This window comes from Lygodium microphyllum, chromosome 5 (assembly GCF_053477565.2).
Source record: "Lygodium microphyllum isolate KBCC chromosome 5, Lygodium_microphyllum_v1.1.10, whole genome shotgun sequence".
NCBI classification, from domain to species: Eukaryota; Viridiplantae; Streptophyta; class Polypodiopsida; order Schizaeales; family Lygodiaceae; genus Lygodium; species Lygodium microphyllum.
Window position 1 is genome coordinate 160,122,893 of NC_141139.1, and position 18,872 is coordinate 160,141,764.

Genomic DNA, 18,872 nt, shown 5'->3' on the forward strand with positions numbered 1-18,872 from the left:
CTAGTGCAAGGGTTGGAACCCAACCCGATCCCGCATTTGTTCCATACGAGGTCGTCCGCTCATGGAAGGCTAGGAATGCCTCTGCTATTGTTGAGCTGATGCAGGGCTTATTGCCAAAGTTTTATTCTCAGCTTCAACATTTTGACTTAGCGTCAGAGCGATGGGCACACTTGACTGACCGCTATGTGGCTCGAGATAGGACCCGTCGTATTAATCTTGACCATGAGCTTCAGCTTTTCAAAATCACTGACCGGGATGACTTGAAAGTCAAGCTGGGCATCTCCTCGCTGAATTCTCCACTACAGGGACTCCCAAGTCCTCTGACGATCAGGTCACATTGTTCCTAAATAAACTCCCCAAGAATTACTTCAATTTTGTGGAAAGAATAGTTTCAAAGCCTACCATGCCTACATTCTATGCATTTGAGTATCAGTTGTTGCGTTACGCACGGTTGTTCGATCAGTTTCATATGAATTCCTCTTCAAAGAGGGCTCTTCTTGCTCATTCTCAGAAAGGGCAACAAGGGAATGGCAAACCAAACCACACCTCCACTCAAAATCAAAATCAAACTCAAAAGCTAAATCAATCTGGGGATTCTCAAGGAAACTCCCAGTCACAACTCAAACCTGGGTGGCAAAATGTACCTAAAAAGAATAGGTATTGTCAACATTGTCAAAAGGCTGGCCATTTTGATGACGAGTGTCGATCAAAGGCATGAGGCACAGCACCAAAACCTAAGTCTCAAACCCCCGCCCCTCAGTCGGGCAACCCCCAGCAGGGGAGGCAGGGTGATGGCAAGGGGCAATTTAAAGGTCAGACTCACACTGCCACTGCACAGTCATCTCAATCGACATCGTTCTCAACTCCAGAGGGCTTGTTTGACTGGTCTGCAAAGGCCCATATCGTCTCCATAGAGACATCAGATGCGAGTCTCCTCCACATCAGTAAGTTGCCTCCCGATGAGGTTACTGCAGAGGCCCACACGTCACAGCCGAGCACTTCAGCTCTAGTTTGGATTGTGGACAGTGGAGCTACACATCACATGACTCCTATAGAGGACATTTTCCGTACCCGAGCCCCTCCAGCCGGGCGGATCCGTGTAGGAAACAACTCCTCAGTCAAGATTCAAGCTCAAGGTTGCATCAGTTTTACCAATGACAAGGGTCCAGATCTGGCTTCGCTAGACAATGTATATCATGTCCCTCAGCTTGGGGTGAACTTGTTGTCTGTTCAACAGCTTTGCCGGTTGGGGTGAACTTGTTGTCTGTTCAACAGCGACCACAGTCGAGGTCCTTGACTCTCTGACTAGTTTAGTGATTGCTCGCGGTGAGGCACAGCCTAATGGCCTATACTATATGACACTTTCTGACCGAGCCGACCGCCGAAGGCTCCGTGTTCCATAGCTTCCAAGCCTTAGCCACATCTCGGGAGCCTACGCACAATGAGCGTCTTTGGCATTTTCGCTTAGGGCAACTTGGTTATGAATCATTTATGAGTTGTCACGCCGTGAGCTGGTTGAGGGCCTTCCACACCTGAAGCTAGCTCGAGATGTCTGTAAAGCCTGTCAGCTCGGGAAGCAGCACCGTATCCCATTTCCTCAGCAGTCTACACATAGAGCTGAGGAGCCTCTTAGATTGATTCACGTTGATCTTTGTGGGCTGACATCCACTGCTGCTTTGAACGGCGCGCTGTACTTCTTTTTTATAGTAGATGATCATTCTCGATACATGTGGACGTACTTCCTCAAGCATAAGTCAGATGCTTTCACATATTTTTCTGCTTGGGTGCTGCTGGTTCATAACCAAACCGGTCGTCGTGTTGGGTGCATGAGGAGTGTGACGAGAGGGATATTGTGCAGTCTTCTGCACCGGATTCCGATCCGCTTCCTTCTTCCACATCATCAGAGATCATGCCTACTGAGCCTGGTCTACTTCTCGCTCTTGACATTCCCGCAGTTTCTTCACCTTCCAAGCCCCCTTTGCGAGACCCGTTATCTCACTGGTACCAGCAGACTATGCGGGATTCGGGGATCCTACCACCGGATTCCACTTCGGAGGGATCTAGAAGATCTATCCGGCTTGCTCCTCAAGCATCATTTGCCTCACTATTTAGAGCTGATTACATAGCACATTCTGAGCCGAATACCTGGCAGGAGGCTCTTCAGCACCCTCAATGGCAAGAGGCTATGGAAAGGGAGCTAGAGAGTATTGAACGAAATGAGACTTGGACATTGGTGAATCGTCCAAGCCACAAGAAAGTCATCGGGACAAAGTGGATTTTTCGAACAAAGCTAAAAGCTGATGGGACTTTAGACAAGTACAAGGCTCACCTTGTAGTGCAAGGGTTTCGACAGAAGCACGGCATTGATTATGAAGAGACCTTTGCCCCTACTGCACGGTTGACTTCCTTTCGGTTGCTACTCGGCTCGCCGCTCACCACGGCTGGCCGATACATCAGATGGATGTCAAGAGTGCCTTCCTGAACGGATACTTGGAGGAGGAAGTCTATGTGGAGCAGCCACCGGGCTTTCCCTCAGGGAACCCTAGGGATACGGTATTCCGCTTGCAAAAAGCTCTTTATGGGTTGAAGCAAGCGACGCGGTCTTGGTTCCATAGAATGGATGAGTTCTTACACACTCATGGATACCATTCTATCCCTTATGACCTGAACTTATATGTTTGATCCACTCCAAAGGGGGTTAGCTATATCCTACTATATGTTGATGACTTACGCATCATATGTTCAGATTCTGCTGCCGTAGCGGAAATTAAGGCTAAGCTTAAAGCTACATTTGAAATGACAGACCTTGGTTTGTTGTCTTATTTTTTTGGGGATGGAGATAGTTCGTTTTAGAGGATGTATTTTTGTGTCACAACAAAAATACGCACTTCAACTATGGAACAGTACACTTTGGATCAGACACGGCCAGTGGCCACGCTAATTGATCCTACTGTCCACTTGTCGAAGGATACCCTAGGACAGCCCTTCGATACACACACCTATCGTTCTGTTGTAGGAAAACTTCTTTGGTTAATTCACACTAGGCCAGATTTAGCTTACTTAGTTAGCATACTCAGTCAGTATTTCACAGCACCTAGGATGTCATATTGGATTGCATGTCTTCGTGTGTTGTGTTATTTGCGGTGTATTTTTTCTTATGGCTTGACATATGGTTCTGGTTTATGTTTACAGGGGTACACTGATTCTGATTGGGTAGGAGATCGTGATACCCGGCGTTCCCATGGTGGCTACCTCTTTACCTTGGGCACGGCTCCCATTTCTTGGTCCAGCCGTAAGCAAGAGACGGTGGCGGCTTCCACGGCCGAGGCTGAGTACCGGGCTCTCTTCAATGGCACCACCGAGGCCATCTATTTGAGGAGTTTACTGGCGGCGCTTCATCTTCCATGTGACTCTCCCACAGTTGTCTACTGTGACAACCAGAGTGCCATTGCCCTTGCGAGCAATCCCATCATCACACCATGGACACGGCATGTGGGAGTCCACTTCCACTTTTCCAGAGAGCAGGTTGAGCTAGGTACTATTCGCCTAGAGTTTGTGCCTTTATCAAATAATTTTGTTGATATCTTAACCAAAGCAGTAAACCGGCCGGTCCTTCAGTACCTGCTATCCAGGATCGGCTTGGGTACACCCTCCCCTACTTCTTCAGCTTAACGGGGAGAGAGTGCTTCCCTCTTACTTTCCCTTCCAGTTTGAGAGGGGGCGGCTCCTACTCTTGATCATGACAGTGATGATACTTACAGTTTTTTAGACATTACATTCACTTATTCTTTTGTATTGTATTATGGGCATTTGTAACTTCATCCGCACTATCAGGATGACCTGATTGTAAAAAGACACTTGGACAAGTGAACGCTTCCCCTACAAGGACAATGTCCCAGTGGCACCATTGCATAGCATATTGCATGAGCATGACATCTTGCATCTCCCTTTGCATTACTCTATGCATTGGCATTCTATTCATGTCAACATGCATCTGTGCGCATTTATCCATTTTTTGTCTTTTGGAGTGGTCGACTCTGGGATCCACCATATTCATAGCATAACACATGGCAATTCTCCTAAAGGCAATTTCCCTACCCTTGCTTGCTTGCTTTGCTTGTCTTGCTAAGCCCACCATTTTTTTTGCCTCTCACATATTCAACACATGAATGGCACATACACTCACTTTTATCATCCTTAGTCACTTATCCTCATCAGTGCAAGGGATTGGCTTGCTAGTTTTGTGAATAACTTGGCTTTAAAACTCTCTTTATCTTTTCCTATCTGTCCCTTAATCGGTCGCTGCCCCTATATTACTTATGTATTTTCAAAACACTTTTCAAAAAAAAAACAAAAAAAACAAAAAAAACAAAACAAACAAGTCCATTGTTGATTCCATCCGCCTTTGTAGGCCCTTGGGCAGCCGACGAGCACCCTTGGTCCGATGCCCTAACCTCTTTGGGGTGATCACTTGGGCTCCCTTGGTAAGATATCCATCGCCTCTGTAGTCTTGGTAGGCCACTAGGTAACCGACGTACACCTTTTGTCCGATGCCCTGGCTGCTTTGGGGTGGGATGCCTTGGGGTAAATCAAAATTTAAGCTCGCCTAGTTTTCTCGCCCTATTTTGGGCCTGAGAGGGGATGTTGTGCTAAGAAATGCACTTAGCCACTTAAACAGCACCAAAACATGCTTATTTTAGGCTTATTTTAGCCAAAACCCTAAAATGGGGAGCAAATCGAGAAAGTTAAGTGGGAGAGGATCTAGAACCCTAATTTTTTTTAAATTGGCAGCTAGCCCTCCACTCTTTTACAATCTCGTTTTTGCAGGTTTCAAGTGTTACTAGCTTGCTGCCCACACCCCGGTCACGGAGGACATCTCAGCCCTTGCTGTCCATCACTGTTCCCTACAGTCTAGTGCCTGTTTCCAGCCCTCCCCACGCTGATTGTTGTTGTTTCTGCCTGGCGACGGACTGCTGTTCATCTACATTGCTGTCGTACAGCCTACCGCGCCAACAAACTGCTGCGTTTGCAGGCTCCAGCTGCCGCCCTGACAGTTTTCTCTCTCCCATCTACAGTCGCTGCAGCCTTTCTCTCTCCTACAGGCTGTCTTGCATGCGTTTTCAGTCTTTCTCTCTCCTGCAGACTGTCCTACCTACGTTTTGTCTTTCTCTCTCCTGTAGGCTTCGTTTTTAGTCTTTCTCTCTCCTCACTGCTGTCTGCATCAGATCCAACTTTTCACTGCAGCGTTTGTTGGTGTTCGACATCCGAAGGCTGCCTTGCTGCAATTCGGGATCCATTCGGAGTACGACACTCTCTAGCTCGTTACCCCTGCCCTGATCCTAGAGATACAGGAGTTCGAGATTCAATATTCATTCACTACATAGTGTGTTTGCTGTTGAGAAACACGGATCTAGAGCATGGCTATGGTGGTTCAAAGACGGGAAGAAAACTCATGTAGACATAGACTTAGACACTGACTGTCACACAAGTGAATTAGGTTTCAAGATTGAGACTTGAACTCATAAACACAATCTTGTGTGTGGACAATGACACTGACACTTTACTGAAAAGAAAAGAGTACTATCATTGCATTAAGAAAAGGAAGCAAGTACAATGCTTTATAGGAAAGTAGGAAACTGCAGTAGACACCACTATGCATATGGGATAGGTAACCCTGCATGTCCTTGGCCCTGAAGCTCCATACAAAGAGGCTGTCAGTGAGTGTGATTGCTGAATCTCAACACCCCTCCTCAATCACAACTAGAAAGGCACAAAGTGTGTAGAGGCTGTAATGAGAACCACCTGCAAAGTGTGGGCATACCACAAACATGGTAGACACCAGAGGCTGTCGCAAAAAAAGCTAAGTGTGGGCACCAAAACATGATGGACATCCAGAGGCTGTAACAAGGGCCTCACAAAGTGTACAGGGACTGTAGTGCCAAGTTACATGAGGAGTTTACAAAGCTTATGGCAAGAAGCATTAGGGCTAGGAAATACAACGCTTTTAAAACAGTCTATCAGAGTAATGAGAGTAGAAGGACTAATGAGGCTTGTCCTTCCGATCCTGGTGGTCTTCATCTTCATCTTCATCTTCATCTTTTGGTCCATGGTCTTCTTCTTCTTTCACAGCTGCAAGATAGGCCTTTTGGGACCTCTTAATAGCATGACAGAACTTCTCAGTGTGTCCGGTCCTTTTGCAAAAGTCACAGAAGAGCGGTTCCTTTTTACTTTTGTATCTGTTGTTTACATATAACATTTGTTCATCCTTTGAAGTGCTAGGCTCTTCTTTGCTTTTAAGTTTCTTTTCTTCCTCTAGCAGAGAGGCTTTAATATCAACAAGTTGAGGATCAGGCATATTGGTTAGAGTGGTTGATACATTATCATAGGCAGGAGGCAGACTTTTTAACAAGACACCAATACAAACATCTTCATCCATTTTTAGCTTTATCCCTGCAAGCTGGGTTAGGAGACTTTCCATGTAATTTAGATGGGATGCCAGGGATGTATAAGGCTTCATATCAAGTGAAAAAAATTCAATCAATAGACCATACTTAGACGACTTTGATTGTGCACCAAATAAGGTATCCAATTTGTCCCAAGTGTCATGGGACGTGTCACAGGCATCCACATGATGGATATAGCTGTCATCCAATTCCAGTTTAATGATGGCCTGTGCCTTGTCATCATTCTTCTGCCAAGTAACTGCAAGGTCCGCATCTCGAGGTTTCTTCTCTTTGCCATTTGTGATGGCCTAGAGACCCTTCTTCATCAGGATGAGCTTGATGCGGGTTTGCCAGGTGTGAAACCCGACTCCCTTGAACCGAGCATTTGGAGAGTCTTTTCCCATGTTGGATGGCTGGAGCAGCAGCAAATCAGCTCCAAGATTCTCAGATTTTACAAGTGGAGCAGATTACAATGTGTCAAGAGACACAAGTAATGGTAGTGTGAAAACACACTATGTAGAGACGTGATTTTGAGCTTGAATCTTCCTTGCTCGGGGTCGTCGATCCTTCTTCAATCTTCTCAGGTCCTTCCCCTCCTTGATTTGGTGCTGGGACAGTAGATCAGAGTGGCAGTGGGTTGTTCCAAGTGGCAGGAGAGAGAAAATGATGAGATTTTTGAGCTTTGATGAAACTAGCTATGGCTGACAGTTTAGGGTTTCAGACAGGGGCCTAGTTTTTTGCAGATTGCAGGAGCTGTAGTTGATCATTTTGAAAACTTTTTTTTATAGAAATGAAGCTTACTTCAAGCTCTTCAAAAGCCCTATCCTCCTCGTCAAGATCGCAGCATGTACGGCGTGCGCAGAGCGGACGAACAGATCAGGCGCAGATTTCGTCAGTAGCCACGAATTTCGACAATGCCGTGCTGGTTGATTAACAATGTGGACGATTTTTGTGCCAGGAGGGAGCGCCCTAAGTAGAGGAAGATATGTCTAGAAGAGAGTTCATGAAGATATGCTCTACAGAGAGAGATATGAAGGCTCCATGGAGGGTATGTCCTCCAGGTCACAGTTGAAGACTATGGCAGTGACTAGGAATTTTCACAATGCTGAGCTTTAGATAGCCAAATATCATGGATTGATGTGATACAAGGAAGCTTTGTGAGTTGGGGAACACTTTTCCAGAAGGAAGCTCCAAGAGATTTGACCTGTGGAGTGAGATATAAGCGACTCAATCTGACAAGGTGCTGCTGGCTATGGCTACCATGGAAGCTCAAGTGAAGGTAGAGTTGGGAGATGAAGTCATGGGATGAAACTGAGCTGACCAGAGATTAATATGAGCTGAGAGAGAGCAGAGGAGAGCTAAGCCGAGCTGAGCCATGCCCGACTGGGCTCTGATACCATGTTGAGAAACACGGATCTAGAGCATGGCTATGGTGGTTCAAAGACGGGAAGAAAACTCATGTAGACATAGACTTAGACACTGACTGTCACACAAGTGAATTAGGTTTCAAGATTGAGACTTGAACTCATAAACACAATCTTGTGTGTGGACAATGACACTGACACTGACACTTTACTGAAAAGAAAAGAGTACTATCATTGCATTAAGAAAAGGAAGCAAGTACAATGCTTTATAGGAAAGTAGGAAACTGCAATAGGCACCACTGTGCATATGGGATAGGTAAGCCTGCATGTCCTTGGCCCTGAAGCTCCATACAAAGAGGCTGTCAGTGAGTGTGATTGCTGAATCTCAACATTTGCTACATGAGCATCGTATTATTAGTAGTCATATCATTTCATTTATTCACTGTGTTCATGGTCTCTGAGTTACTCTAACCCTAATACTAACGGTGTTCTTTTTATTGCTCTGTGCTTTGTCGTACGGTTTCTGTTTATGTTTCTGTGTTAGGGTATTTTTCTTTACAGCAGTTGCTAGTGCCATGAAGAGTATACCTTATGCATCAGCTTGTGGATCTTTGATGTATGCCATGGTTGCAACTCGCCCTGACATCGCTCATGCAGTGGGAGTTGTTAGTAGATTCATGTCTAACGCAAGCCACATCGGGAAGCATTGAAATCTTCAGATATTTGAAACATACACAAAAAAAGTGTATATGCTATGGAAAGGGTACACTAGAGTTGCAAGGATTTTGTGATTCGGACATGGCAGGAGATCTTGACACTAGGAAATCTACCAGTGGGTATGTTTTTATTTTGGCTAGTAGGGCTATCTCTTGGTGTTCAAGATTGTAAAAAATTGTGGCACTGAGTATTACAAAAGCTGAATATATTTCAACCATAGAAGCTTCTAAGGAAGCTATTTGGCTTGGCCACCTGGTCAAGGATTTTGGTCTTTCTTCACGTACTCTAGTGCTTGGTTGTGATAGCCAGAGTGCAATATGTCTAGCTAAGAATGCCATGTTCCATGCACATACCAAACACATAGATGTTCGGTACCACTTTATTTGACAGGTCTTGGATGATAGTCTTCTCACACTGACTAAGGTCAAAACCCAAGACAACCCTGGCTTAGCATGAGCATTGCATTCATTTAGTGGGAGTTGGTTAGCTTAAAGGTACCACTTCGGGCCTTTAAGTGGGAGGTTGTTGGGTGTAAAGTCCCTTCGTCTCTGTGTAAATAGTCTTACGGGTGTGAACACAACCTTATTGTACCCTAACATATAAATACATTCTTTTATTCTTTGTGTACCATCACGAACCGGTACACCTATCTCTACGTTCACTCCCTCTAACGCTCAGCTCTACAACTCACGCCTTGATCTCGCACTCCATTGCGCACTCTCCCCTTCACACACGCTTATGCCCCAAATTCAATGATTTGTTGGTCCCTCCACTTGCATAGGCTAAAAAAAACTTCAACCTTGTTGAATCCAAGTCTTGGAGCTTTCAATTTCTAGTACACTTCCCGAGGCTGCTGCTAAAGCCTAATTTCTACTGCAAATTAGGATTTATAGTAGAGAAATCAGAAATTTCTCAGCCTCTAGTGATCTCAATGCTGTAATCTTCGAAGCAAGGCTATATATAGAAAGGTTGGGAGATGAGAGAGGATGCTAAGGAGAGAGAAAATTCAGACTTTCTTCGCAAATAATTGAAGAAAATTTATCATTTACTACTGCTGCTCTGTCTCAATAGCTTGTAGATGCAAAGAACTGAAGAAAATCTGTCATTTACTGCTACTGCCATGTCTCAATAACCTGTAGATGCTGTCATCTGTTGTTGCTTGGTCTTCTCCTACCCCTAGTTGCCTTAGAAGGTCCTCCAATGGCTGCAAATCACACCAACACCATCTCCTCCCTCTCTCTTGTAAGTTAAATACACTAAAAATGCCTCTCCAACCTCTAAAGACGTTTTTCAATCTTGTATGGGCATTTTTAACGAGTGGCAGCCTTCCCAAATGGTTTTTCCAGCGTTATCCATAATTAAATATTAATTTTCAGTCTTTAATATTGAAAATTAATCTAATAATTATTTTGGTGCCCTAAAAAATAATTTGACTGGCCAATAATTAAATTGGCTAGGCAACTTCCATTCCCGAGTGCCTTTGCGACATCTTTGACCATCAAATTGGTGTTAAGGACCATTAAATGCCACTTCCCTAGTGTCACCAACTGACACTTAAGGTCAAATGAATGACCTAGACCAAAAACTGGCACCAAACACCACCAAGTACTTGCGCGGCATAACTTATAGCAACTTTTGCCTTTGACATCCCGTGATTTCCTTGGGTCATCCTAGGCTCGTAAATTTACTCTAACTCCAATTACACCTCACATGTGCAACATTTACTTAACCATGTGATTAAAAATTAATCCACACGTTAAGTGAGGTTTCAAAAATACATGTCCTCATGACACTACACCACAGATAGATAATGGAGATCAGCTGGGAACACGAACAGCACTTCATAAAGCTGAGGATCCAGTCCAAATGCTACCCATATACTCTCTCATCAAGGATATATGACTTTACCCACCAATCCTAACCAGATAGAGCTAGACAGGTATATGGGCATTGTATTGTATAACACTTTATGCATTGCTCTGCACTATATATCGCTGATTACCATTTAGCATGTCACACTTTGATATCCGAGGACTATTACCATTGATGATTGTACACAGTTTTGTCTCATGGGCCATTTTCGGCCTTAGCAAAAGTTAATATATCTATCTTTCTTTCTAGCATCCTCTCTTCTCTCTAGCAGCATTTCTCCCTAGTCTGCATTTTTACCCTCTCTCTCCATAGTTTTCTGCATTTCTCACTTCCCTCCAAACTTGCGTCCCTCTCAAGAACTCACTTCGTCCTCCTCCCTAGACTTCTATTTCACTCTGGACTTTTGCACTTCCTCTGAACTTGCAATTCTGTGCATTTCTGCACTTCCCCTTCAGAATTGCACTCTGGTTCTGCACATTGTATCCATCCCCAAGCCTTCCTTTGGACCTCTCTAAAGCTTGCATTTCTCTTTTGTCTCAGAGATTCTCCTTGCCAGCCCATTCACACACTTCTCTATAGATTTCCTGTAGCATACTTCGCACTTTCTGTAACTAGCCCTCTCTCCAAACTACATGAATTTCTCTGGAGCATCTCTGCAACATATTTCCAAAGACGTGTCAATCTTGAAGCTCTCACCCTTTATATCTCTCCATTGATACTACAGCTCCACTCCTATAACGGTTCTTGGTAACTTCATTGCAATATCCGGCTAGCTGGAATTATCTGATACTGAGTAAGTAATGAGCTATTCCTCTTCTCTTCATTACAAACAAGCTTTTGACAGTTGGCTTTGCACACACAACAATATGGTGTTGCAATTTGAGACTACTGCAAACAGAACTCGTGAAATATAGACCTATAAGGACTTCAAAGATGAATATGCAACTGTACCCTGATGAGAATATTCCTCGCTATGTTTTGAGAAGGAATGCCACTTTTGTAAAGTCATTTATGCACTGTAAACTGTCTACTGACATTGAAAAAGCTAGACAAGTCCAAAAGGCTATAAATAGGTGAAAGGATAGACTATAAAGAGTTGTTGCTCCCACTACAAACAAAAAATAATTTTTAACTAGATTACACAGCAATAAGAAACATAGTTATAGACAAATTACGTGTATCTTACAGACTGAAAGTATCAACAGTAAGAACTCATGATTGGGTTGGCAGTTAAACAGCATTAAAAGAAAATAAACCATGTATTTCTCAATGGGTCTGGAGTTTCTCTCAAATTGACCCAGAGACTAGCAAACGACCTATGGCACATAAGGACAATTCCTTTGTGGAGCAGAATAAGTCTTATCCTATAATAACCAGCTTCTGTAAAAATTGTAAAATATAAAGGCTTCATAGGAAGATACTTTTCACTTCCTCCCCCTAAATTAAAGGAGAAAAGGAAATGTAAATTAGGAGCTTAGTTTTTCTCCTTACCTCTAAGCTATTAGTTGCAGACACCAACAGATCTTCTGTTAAAAAGCCCATATTCTTCAGTGTTGCTATGAGCTTTGGTAAAAACCCTTTATGGCTGTAAAAATGTGAGGCACAACTTAAACAAGAACAGTTATACATGTTAACTTAGTAAAAGGGTATGATCAATGCTTCGACACATGCAAAACAACAAATCCTTTGATTCTTTCCATAGTAACTGACCATTCATTAAATGAATTTTGGCTTTTAGACAGTAAAATATGGGTGGAAAAGAAATCAGAAGTTGCAAAAGTTCAACTTCTGCTGCAGAGCGAGGAAACAGCTTCTACTTAATAGCTCTATAGAGACTATGCAATCATTCAAAACTGAGAAATGTTCACTAATGGCATGGGATCAGTTTGTAAGCTTTGATCATTGGGATGTGTAATTACAAAGTCCATTTAAATAAAAGCAGTTATACTCACTAACTTAGTAAAAGGGTATGATGAATGCTTCAACACATGGAAACTAACAAATTATTTGATTCCTTTCATAGGAACTGACCATTCATGAAATGAATTTTGGCGTTTAGATGGAAATATATGGGTACGAAGGGAGATGGAAGTTGCAAAAGTTAAACTTCTGCTGCTGAGCAAGGAAACAGCTTCCACATAATGGCTCTATAGAGATTATAGATCCTTAAGTAAACTGAGAAATTTTCTCTAATGCCATGGGATCAGTTTGTAACCTTTGACCATCAGGATGCGTAATTACAAAGTCCATGTCTCCACAAAAAGCTTTGCCCCTACGGTACGAACCTCCACAGAGTACATTCATCTTGAAAGGGGAACAGCATGCTGTTAGATTTCACAAACAGTTCTTTGCACTGTATGAAATACTGAATCTTAGAAAAATGTCCCCCAAATCCTACAAGCAAGGATTTCAACATCTATGCATGAAATGTATTCAAGCATCTTCAGCAGACCCTACTTACACCGGGCTGTATCTTTTCCAAGGCCTGTTTCACTAGGGTCTCCATCTCCTTAACCTGAGGGGCAAGATCATGCTGAGATTAAAAAGTCTTCAGGTTTGCTCACTAAGGAGGACAAAGACAAATAATAAAGACAACCTCGAAGACAACAAAAAGTGCCACTACCTCATTTCTAGGTATTTTTACATCTAAGTCATCATGGAACTGCAACCCAACTCTCTGAGATGCCGTTAATGATGGTTCATGCTTTAGATCATCCAGACTTCTACAGCCCTTCTCAAACAGCTTCTGTGCAGTGGCAGGACCAATACCCCATACAGAGGAAAAAAGTCTAAGCGTTCGCACCTGGATAAAGAAGGAGTAAGTGCCATAAATCAGAAAATTGTGCAAGCCACATGTTAGGTGAGATACAGCCATAAAACCCTTCTAAACTTTTAAGTACACTACACCTCTACACAGACTTAGATCTGCAGTGATGCACCATGAAAGTAAGAGTGGGAGTTTGGAAGAGCATATTTAACCCGTTCATCATTCTTGAAGTTCTCCAGCTTAGAAAGCTTTCCAGTTTCCAAAATTTCATGAATCTGTCAGGTTTACCAGACTTATAAGTAAATATGCTGTTAGCCCATAAAGAAAACCACATCTAGTAACCACATGCATGATATTACCCCAGCACACTTTGTTCTATCTTAGATAATTAGTACTTTGTGTCATCTTACACAACAGATACTCCCTATTGACTGTGTGGCACATAACATTTTACAATTGCTGGTAGCTTGTTCCAAGCCCTTAAGATAAAATGAAATATCAGTACAAACAAGGTGAAAAGTACATATGGAAATTCAATGACATGTTCATTAATATAGGATTTTCTCTTTGTTTTTGGGTTGTGTTTTAGTTTTTTTGTTTTTTTGTGAGTGTGTTTTGGGAACTTTAAGTTCTAGAATAAACTCCAAGACTTTTATGACCTGTTGTATGTATAAGAGATGGCAAACAAAGCACTTGTCAAACATACTTCATGTGCCAAATACCACAATGGCTTATGTTGGTTGACCAAGAGCTATAAGTGAAGTTTAATCCTAAAGGGGTTTATGTGGAAGATTACAAAAACAAATGCAGCTTAATTACAAAGAGCAACACTGTCGGTAGGATTATGCTAGTATCTCTACTGTAAAAGCTCTTAGATTTGCACGTGGTTCAAGAATAATTGCAGACTTTGACATATGGATACTCAGGGGGCTGAATACATGCAATCTCAAGGAAGGATAAAGCATAATCCAGCCTCTCAGTTTGGGAGGCAATCAAAACATTCATCTGTCAACATTGTAAGTATGAGATCAGTGTGCGACTATTGACCCTCCATGCATGCTAGTGTTGCCAATAGCTGACCTTTGGTACCCTGCCCGCATTGCATGCCCCCTTTTCCTCCCCACTCCTGTGCACCCCATGCTCACCAGCATTGCTCTCACTGCCTCCACCCACCATCGCTGCCATGCTGTCACCACTGTGCTGCTCTGCTCCCCTGCCTCCACTTCTCTGCAGACTGCTGTGCAGTGCTGTCAGTCCCACCTTTTCTGTCTGCACTGGCTACCCCCCACCTCTCTCTTTGCCAGTATTGCCATTGTACTTCCTCCTCTCCATGCCCCCTCCTAAGACTCTGAAAAGGATTCCTTATATTGCTGCAAGAAATCAGACATGTCTTTGTCCAGCTTAGATGCCTTTACTTCAGCTTCACTGCCACTCTTATCCTTAGCAAAAACCAAGTACACAAACAAATAGTTTTTCATTACATTGGGAATAGCTAATTGGTACAAGAGGGACTGATTCTCCCTGAAGCTTTGCATCCAAACCATTAAGTCTTTTCCCTATGCTCTAAGGTAATCTTCTTATTAAAGGCGTCTACCACTCCATGTACCTTGTGGCACCAAGGCACACCCAACAAAACATCACAAAAGCTTGAATTATAACAGCCCTGAAATGGCATGATGTAGAACACCTCTGTATCCACATAACTTTGAATATGGATCCTCAATTGCCCAATGATAGGTGCAAAGAGCTCATCATCATAACCAAGGCAAGTGAAGCCTACCTCACTTACAGGCCCCATCTCCTCTGGACAAATGCCTAATTTTCCAGCTTACTTTAAGGATATATGGTTGTCAAGCGATTAGATTTAGAAAAAGTCATTTATTTTATACAGTAGGAAAATGCCCAAAAATGCAGTATACAAGGACATGTTTGGGCATCCATACTCTCTCAATCATTCTCTAGATGCTTTCCCTCCTCTCACATTTTCCTGCTGCCACATCCTTTAGACAAGCTCACATCCACATCTAGAAGTGCCACCCTACTACTTGGTGGTACATGCAGCCGCCCTTTTGCCATCAGCCTCCTAGGCTGCTGCCCTATCCTGGAGTAGTAATCACCAACTGTTTCTAGTTGTCCTCCTGCTGATTTGCCACACCTGGAGAAGTGCAGCCTGCATTTTCTATTGCATCTGTCTTTGCTGCTCCTAAGGCCTGTCAACTAATGTCATTGTCTTCTCTCTTATATACCGATTGCGAGGCTAAGTTTCAACCTACAAATCTGTTGAGATGAGTGTGCAATGGAATGTGAGACAAAAATGGAGTAAGAGAAGTGTCGAGAGTGAGAGTCGGAGAATCCCAAGATGAGTGTACCAGAAAAGTCACGGTACACAAAGAATAAAATGTATTTATAGGTTAGGGTACAAATAAGGATGTGTTCACACCCGTATAAGCTTATACACAGAGATTTAAGGGACTTTACACCCAACAACTATTTGTTGAGATGAGTGTGCAATGGAATGCAAGACAAAAATGGAGCAGGAGCAATGTCTAGAGTGAGAGTGAGAAAATCCCAATATGAGTATACCAGAAAAGTCACGGTACACAAAGAATAAAATGTATTTATATGTTAGGGTACAAATAAGAGTGTGTTCACACTTATATAAGTTTATTACACACGGAGATTAAGGGACTTTACACCCAACAACCTCCCACTTAAAGGCCCGAAGTGGTACCTTTAAGCTAGCCAAGTCCCACTAATTGGATGCAATGCTCATGTTGAGCCTTTGTAAGACTCTTAGTGAGAACATCTACTATCACCAGGTGGTGATACTTTTTGCAGTCGCTTTCCTTATTTACTTATATAAATATTTTATTTTTCTTTTCTTTAGTTGTTGCTGCTTTTTACCCCCAGAATTCTCTTGGATTAAGCCGAGATCTTTGCATGGCCAGAAGAGACAGCCATTGGAACAAATTGGACTAATGGTTTGTCTAAGCCTTGGGACCGGATTGAATGGGCACTGAAGAATAGAATGCCAGTGGTTTGGGACTGTGTGCTTAGCCACTGGAGATGATGCAAGACAATGAGCCTAGCCAAGACAGAAGATGCACATGTGACAATGTCCATGGAATAAAAGTCACCGTAACTAAGCCACATTACACTTTTTGATGTGGTTGCAACGATAAAAGTTACTCAAAACAACTTGAGGAATGTAAGGGCCACCATCCCTAAAATTTAGGGAGTTACTATTTTTGGACCCCAGAATTTGTTCATGTCATTATCTTCGTTTTTACATGAGGATTAATTCTCTAGTCTATGCCGAGGTCAAATTTTGCACCGATCATGGAGAACTTTAGACCGGAAGGTTTAAACGGGAAAATTGTTACATGTATGGTATGTATCACAATTTGGACACAAATTCCCAAAAGAGAGAGAGAGCATTAAAAAAAACGTAATATGCAGGAGGGGCAAATCTGAGCGTGAAATTTTGTTGGGCTAAGGGCAGATTGCTGCAAGTATATCAGCTGTGGAGAGTACTTCTTTGTCTCTGACTCATGTATGGAGGTAGAGCTTGCTCCCTCTAGTCAACTCTCTCTCTATTCTCAGAGGAAATGCTCTGCATGATGGGCTGATTCAATCCAATGTACAGTTCTGTCTTTTCTTTGCTCTTCTGCTGAGGCAAGAGCCTCACCGTCCAGGTTTAGGAGCAGTTGATTGCTTCTCCAATGTATGAACTAAAGAAAGTGATGACCATGCCATGCAGGAACAAGGTTTTCAGCTCTGATTTAGTGCTGTTTGTGGGACTGTTTTACTGCTGGAATGATGCTAGGGTCAAAGGGTTTGTAGTCCAACTAGTATGGAACAGATCTAGAATAGAATAAGGCTGAGAACAGGTCAAGAAACAGGTGAAAAACAGTAAATACAGAGTTCTGCAGATTGCAATTCTACACTTGAGTTATTGAGTTATGGTCACAGAAAGTGTTTTCCTACTTGGAATGTTGTTCTGGATATGCTGTATTGTCGTTATGCAGCTAAAATTTACTCACTATATTGTTGTTATGCAGCTGAAATTTACTCAAAAAATATGAAAGCCAACTGTTCATAGGTTTTGTACTTAGGAACATTTCTTTCTTTCTTTTTTGTAACTTTCCATCTTTTAATTGATAAAGAATACCAAAAGGGGCGTTGGACTTCGAGGCCAATCTAGTGTCGAGCGAGGGAGTGAGGTCTTTGTTCATGTGTGTATGTGAAAAGACCAGGTATTAATTCAAGGGACTACCGCTTTATGTTAGTCATAGACCGATTTGTTGAGAAACCCTTCACCCGCACTTTGTGTTTTTTGTGTTTCTACGTTTTGCGTTTAGGGTTTGCATCCCCAAAAAGGGGCGCCATCCTAGACTGACTATGCCTATTTATAGGCCACTCTTTCATTCATTCCTTACGGGTGATTCATTCAGTTCGTCGCCTCTTCTCTCTAGCCTCTCCACTACCCTCACACCCCTTCAAGAGGACATTGCACTTCGTGGTTCGTGGTTCGTGGCTGTCTTCATCATCTTCCTTGTGCTACGGCACCCTTGTTCCCTTGTATCACATTCACTCCATGATTTAGGTCTTCATCATTCCATTCATCAGAGTTTTGTCTCTCTTCTCTTCTCTTCTCCATGTTTAACAGTTCACTCCGTGTTCCTCCCCACAAACCCTACTATCTTGCTGGTACGTCATCTTTTGACATGGTATCAGAGCTGGATCTGCTCACCTGGCAACGAAGATCCTCCACTCCAGTGGTGGCGGGTTCGGCATCCACTTCTCTTCTTCTTCCGCTGCATCAACATCTCGTTTTTGCAGGTTTCAGGTGTTTTCAGCTTGCTGCCCACACCCCAAACACGGAGGACATCGCGGTCCAAGCTAGCCATTGCTGTCTACAACAGTCTAGCGCTTATTTCCAGCCTTCCACCCACAGTTTGCAGCCGTTTACAGCAAAACGACTGTTGCTGATCACTCTCCATTTAGAAAACAATCTCGTTTTTGCAGATTTCAGGTGTTTCAACTTGCTGCCCACACCCCGTTCGTGGAGGACATCTCAGTCCAAGCTGGCCATTGCTGTCTAGAACAATCTAGCGCCTGTTTCCAGCCTATCACACACTGTTCGGAGCTGATTTCAGCATATTGACTGCTGTTTTTTTCCTACGTTTTTAGTCTTTCTCTCTCCTACAGGCTGTTCTGCCTGTGTTTTCAGTATTTCTCTCACCTACTGCTTACGTTTCTAGTCTTTCTCTCTCCTGTAAGCTGTCCTGCCTGCGTTTTTAGTCTCTCTCTCCTCGCCTGCGCTTTTCTACTGGTTGCAACCTCTTATTGCCAGTCGCATCCTCCTTCCACTGGCAGCTCACTTCTAGTCCTTCCACTACCCTCCCACCCCTTGAGACGGACACTGCGGTTCATGCTTCACACTGCCCTCACACCCCTTGAGGCGGACATTGCGATTCGTGGTTCATGGTGGCTGACCTCTTCCTTCTTCAGCAAGGCACACTGGTATCCATGGCTTCTTTACCAACATGTCCAGTCTACTGTGTATTCCTACTGCGGCACGAATGGTCATCCCACCGAAGACTATCGACATCGACCTTTGCTCCCCACCCCTCCGGAGTATATGCATCTTCCACCAAGCACACCTTGTGCCACCTCTCCTTTCTAGGCCACAGAGATCGTTTTGCA

At 43.3% G+C, this 18,872-nt stretch overlaps 1 protein-coding gene across 5 annotated transcripts in view; it reads right to left on the bottom strand.

The window, feature by feature from the left end:
* Positions 1-18,872, bottom strand: part of POL{LAMBDA} (DNA polymerase lambda (POLL)) — a 68,509-nt gene that overhangs the window by 32,236 nt on the left and 17,401 nt on the right. For 4 of the 5 annotated variants that reach the window (XM_087678598.1, XM_087678599.1, XM_087678595.1 and 1 more), the window contains 5 exons: positions 13,376-13,438; positions 13,020-13,199; positions 12,858-12,929; positions 12,612-12,700; positions 11,888-11,981 (listed from right to left, as the gene is read on the bottom strand). In XM_087678598.1, coding sequence (XP_087534724.1) covers positions 11,888-11,981; positions 12,612-12,700; positions 12,858-12,929; positions 13,020-13,199; positions 13,376-13,438 — 498 coding nt within the window. The remainder of the gene's footprint in view (positions 1-11,887; positions 11,982-12,611; positions 12,701-12,857; positions 12,930-13,019; positions 13,200-13,375; positions 13,439-18,872) is intronic. The other variant, XM_087678597.1, reaches the window with a different exon arrangement.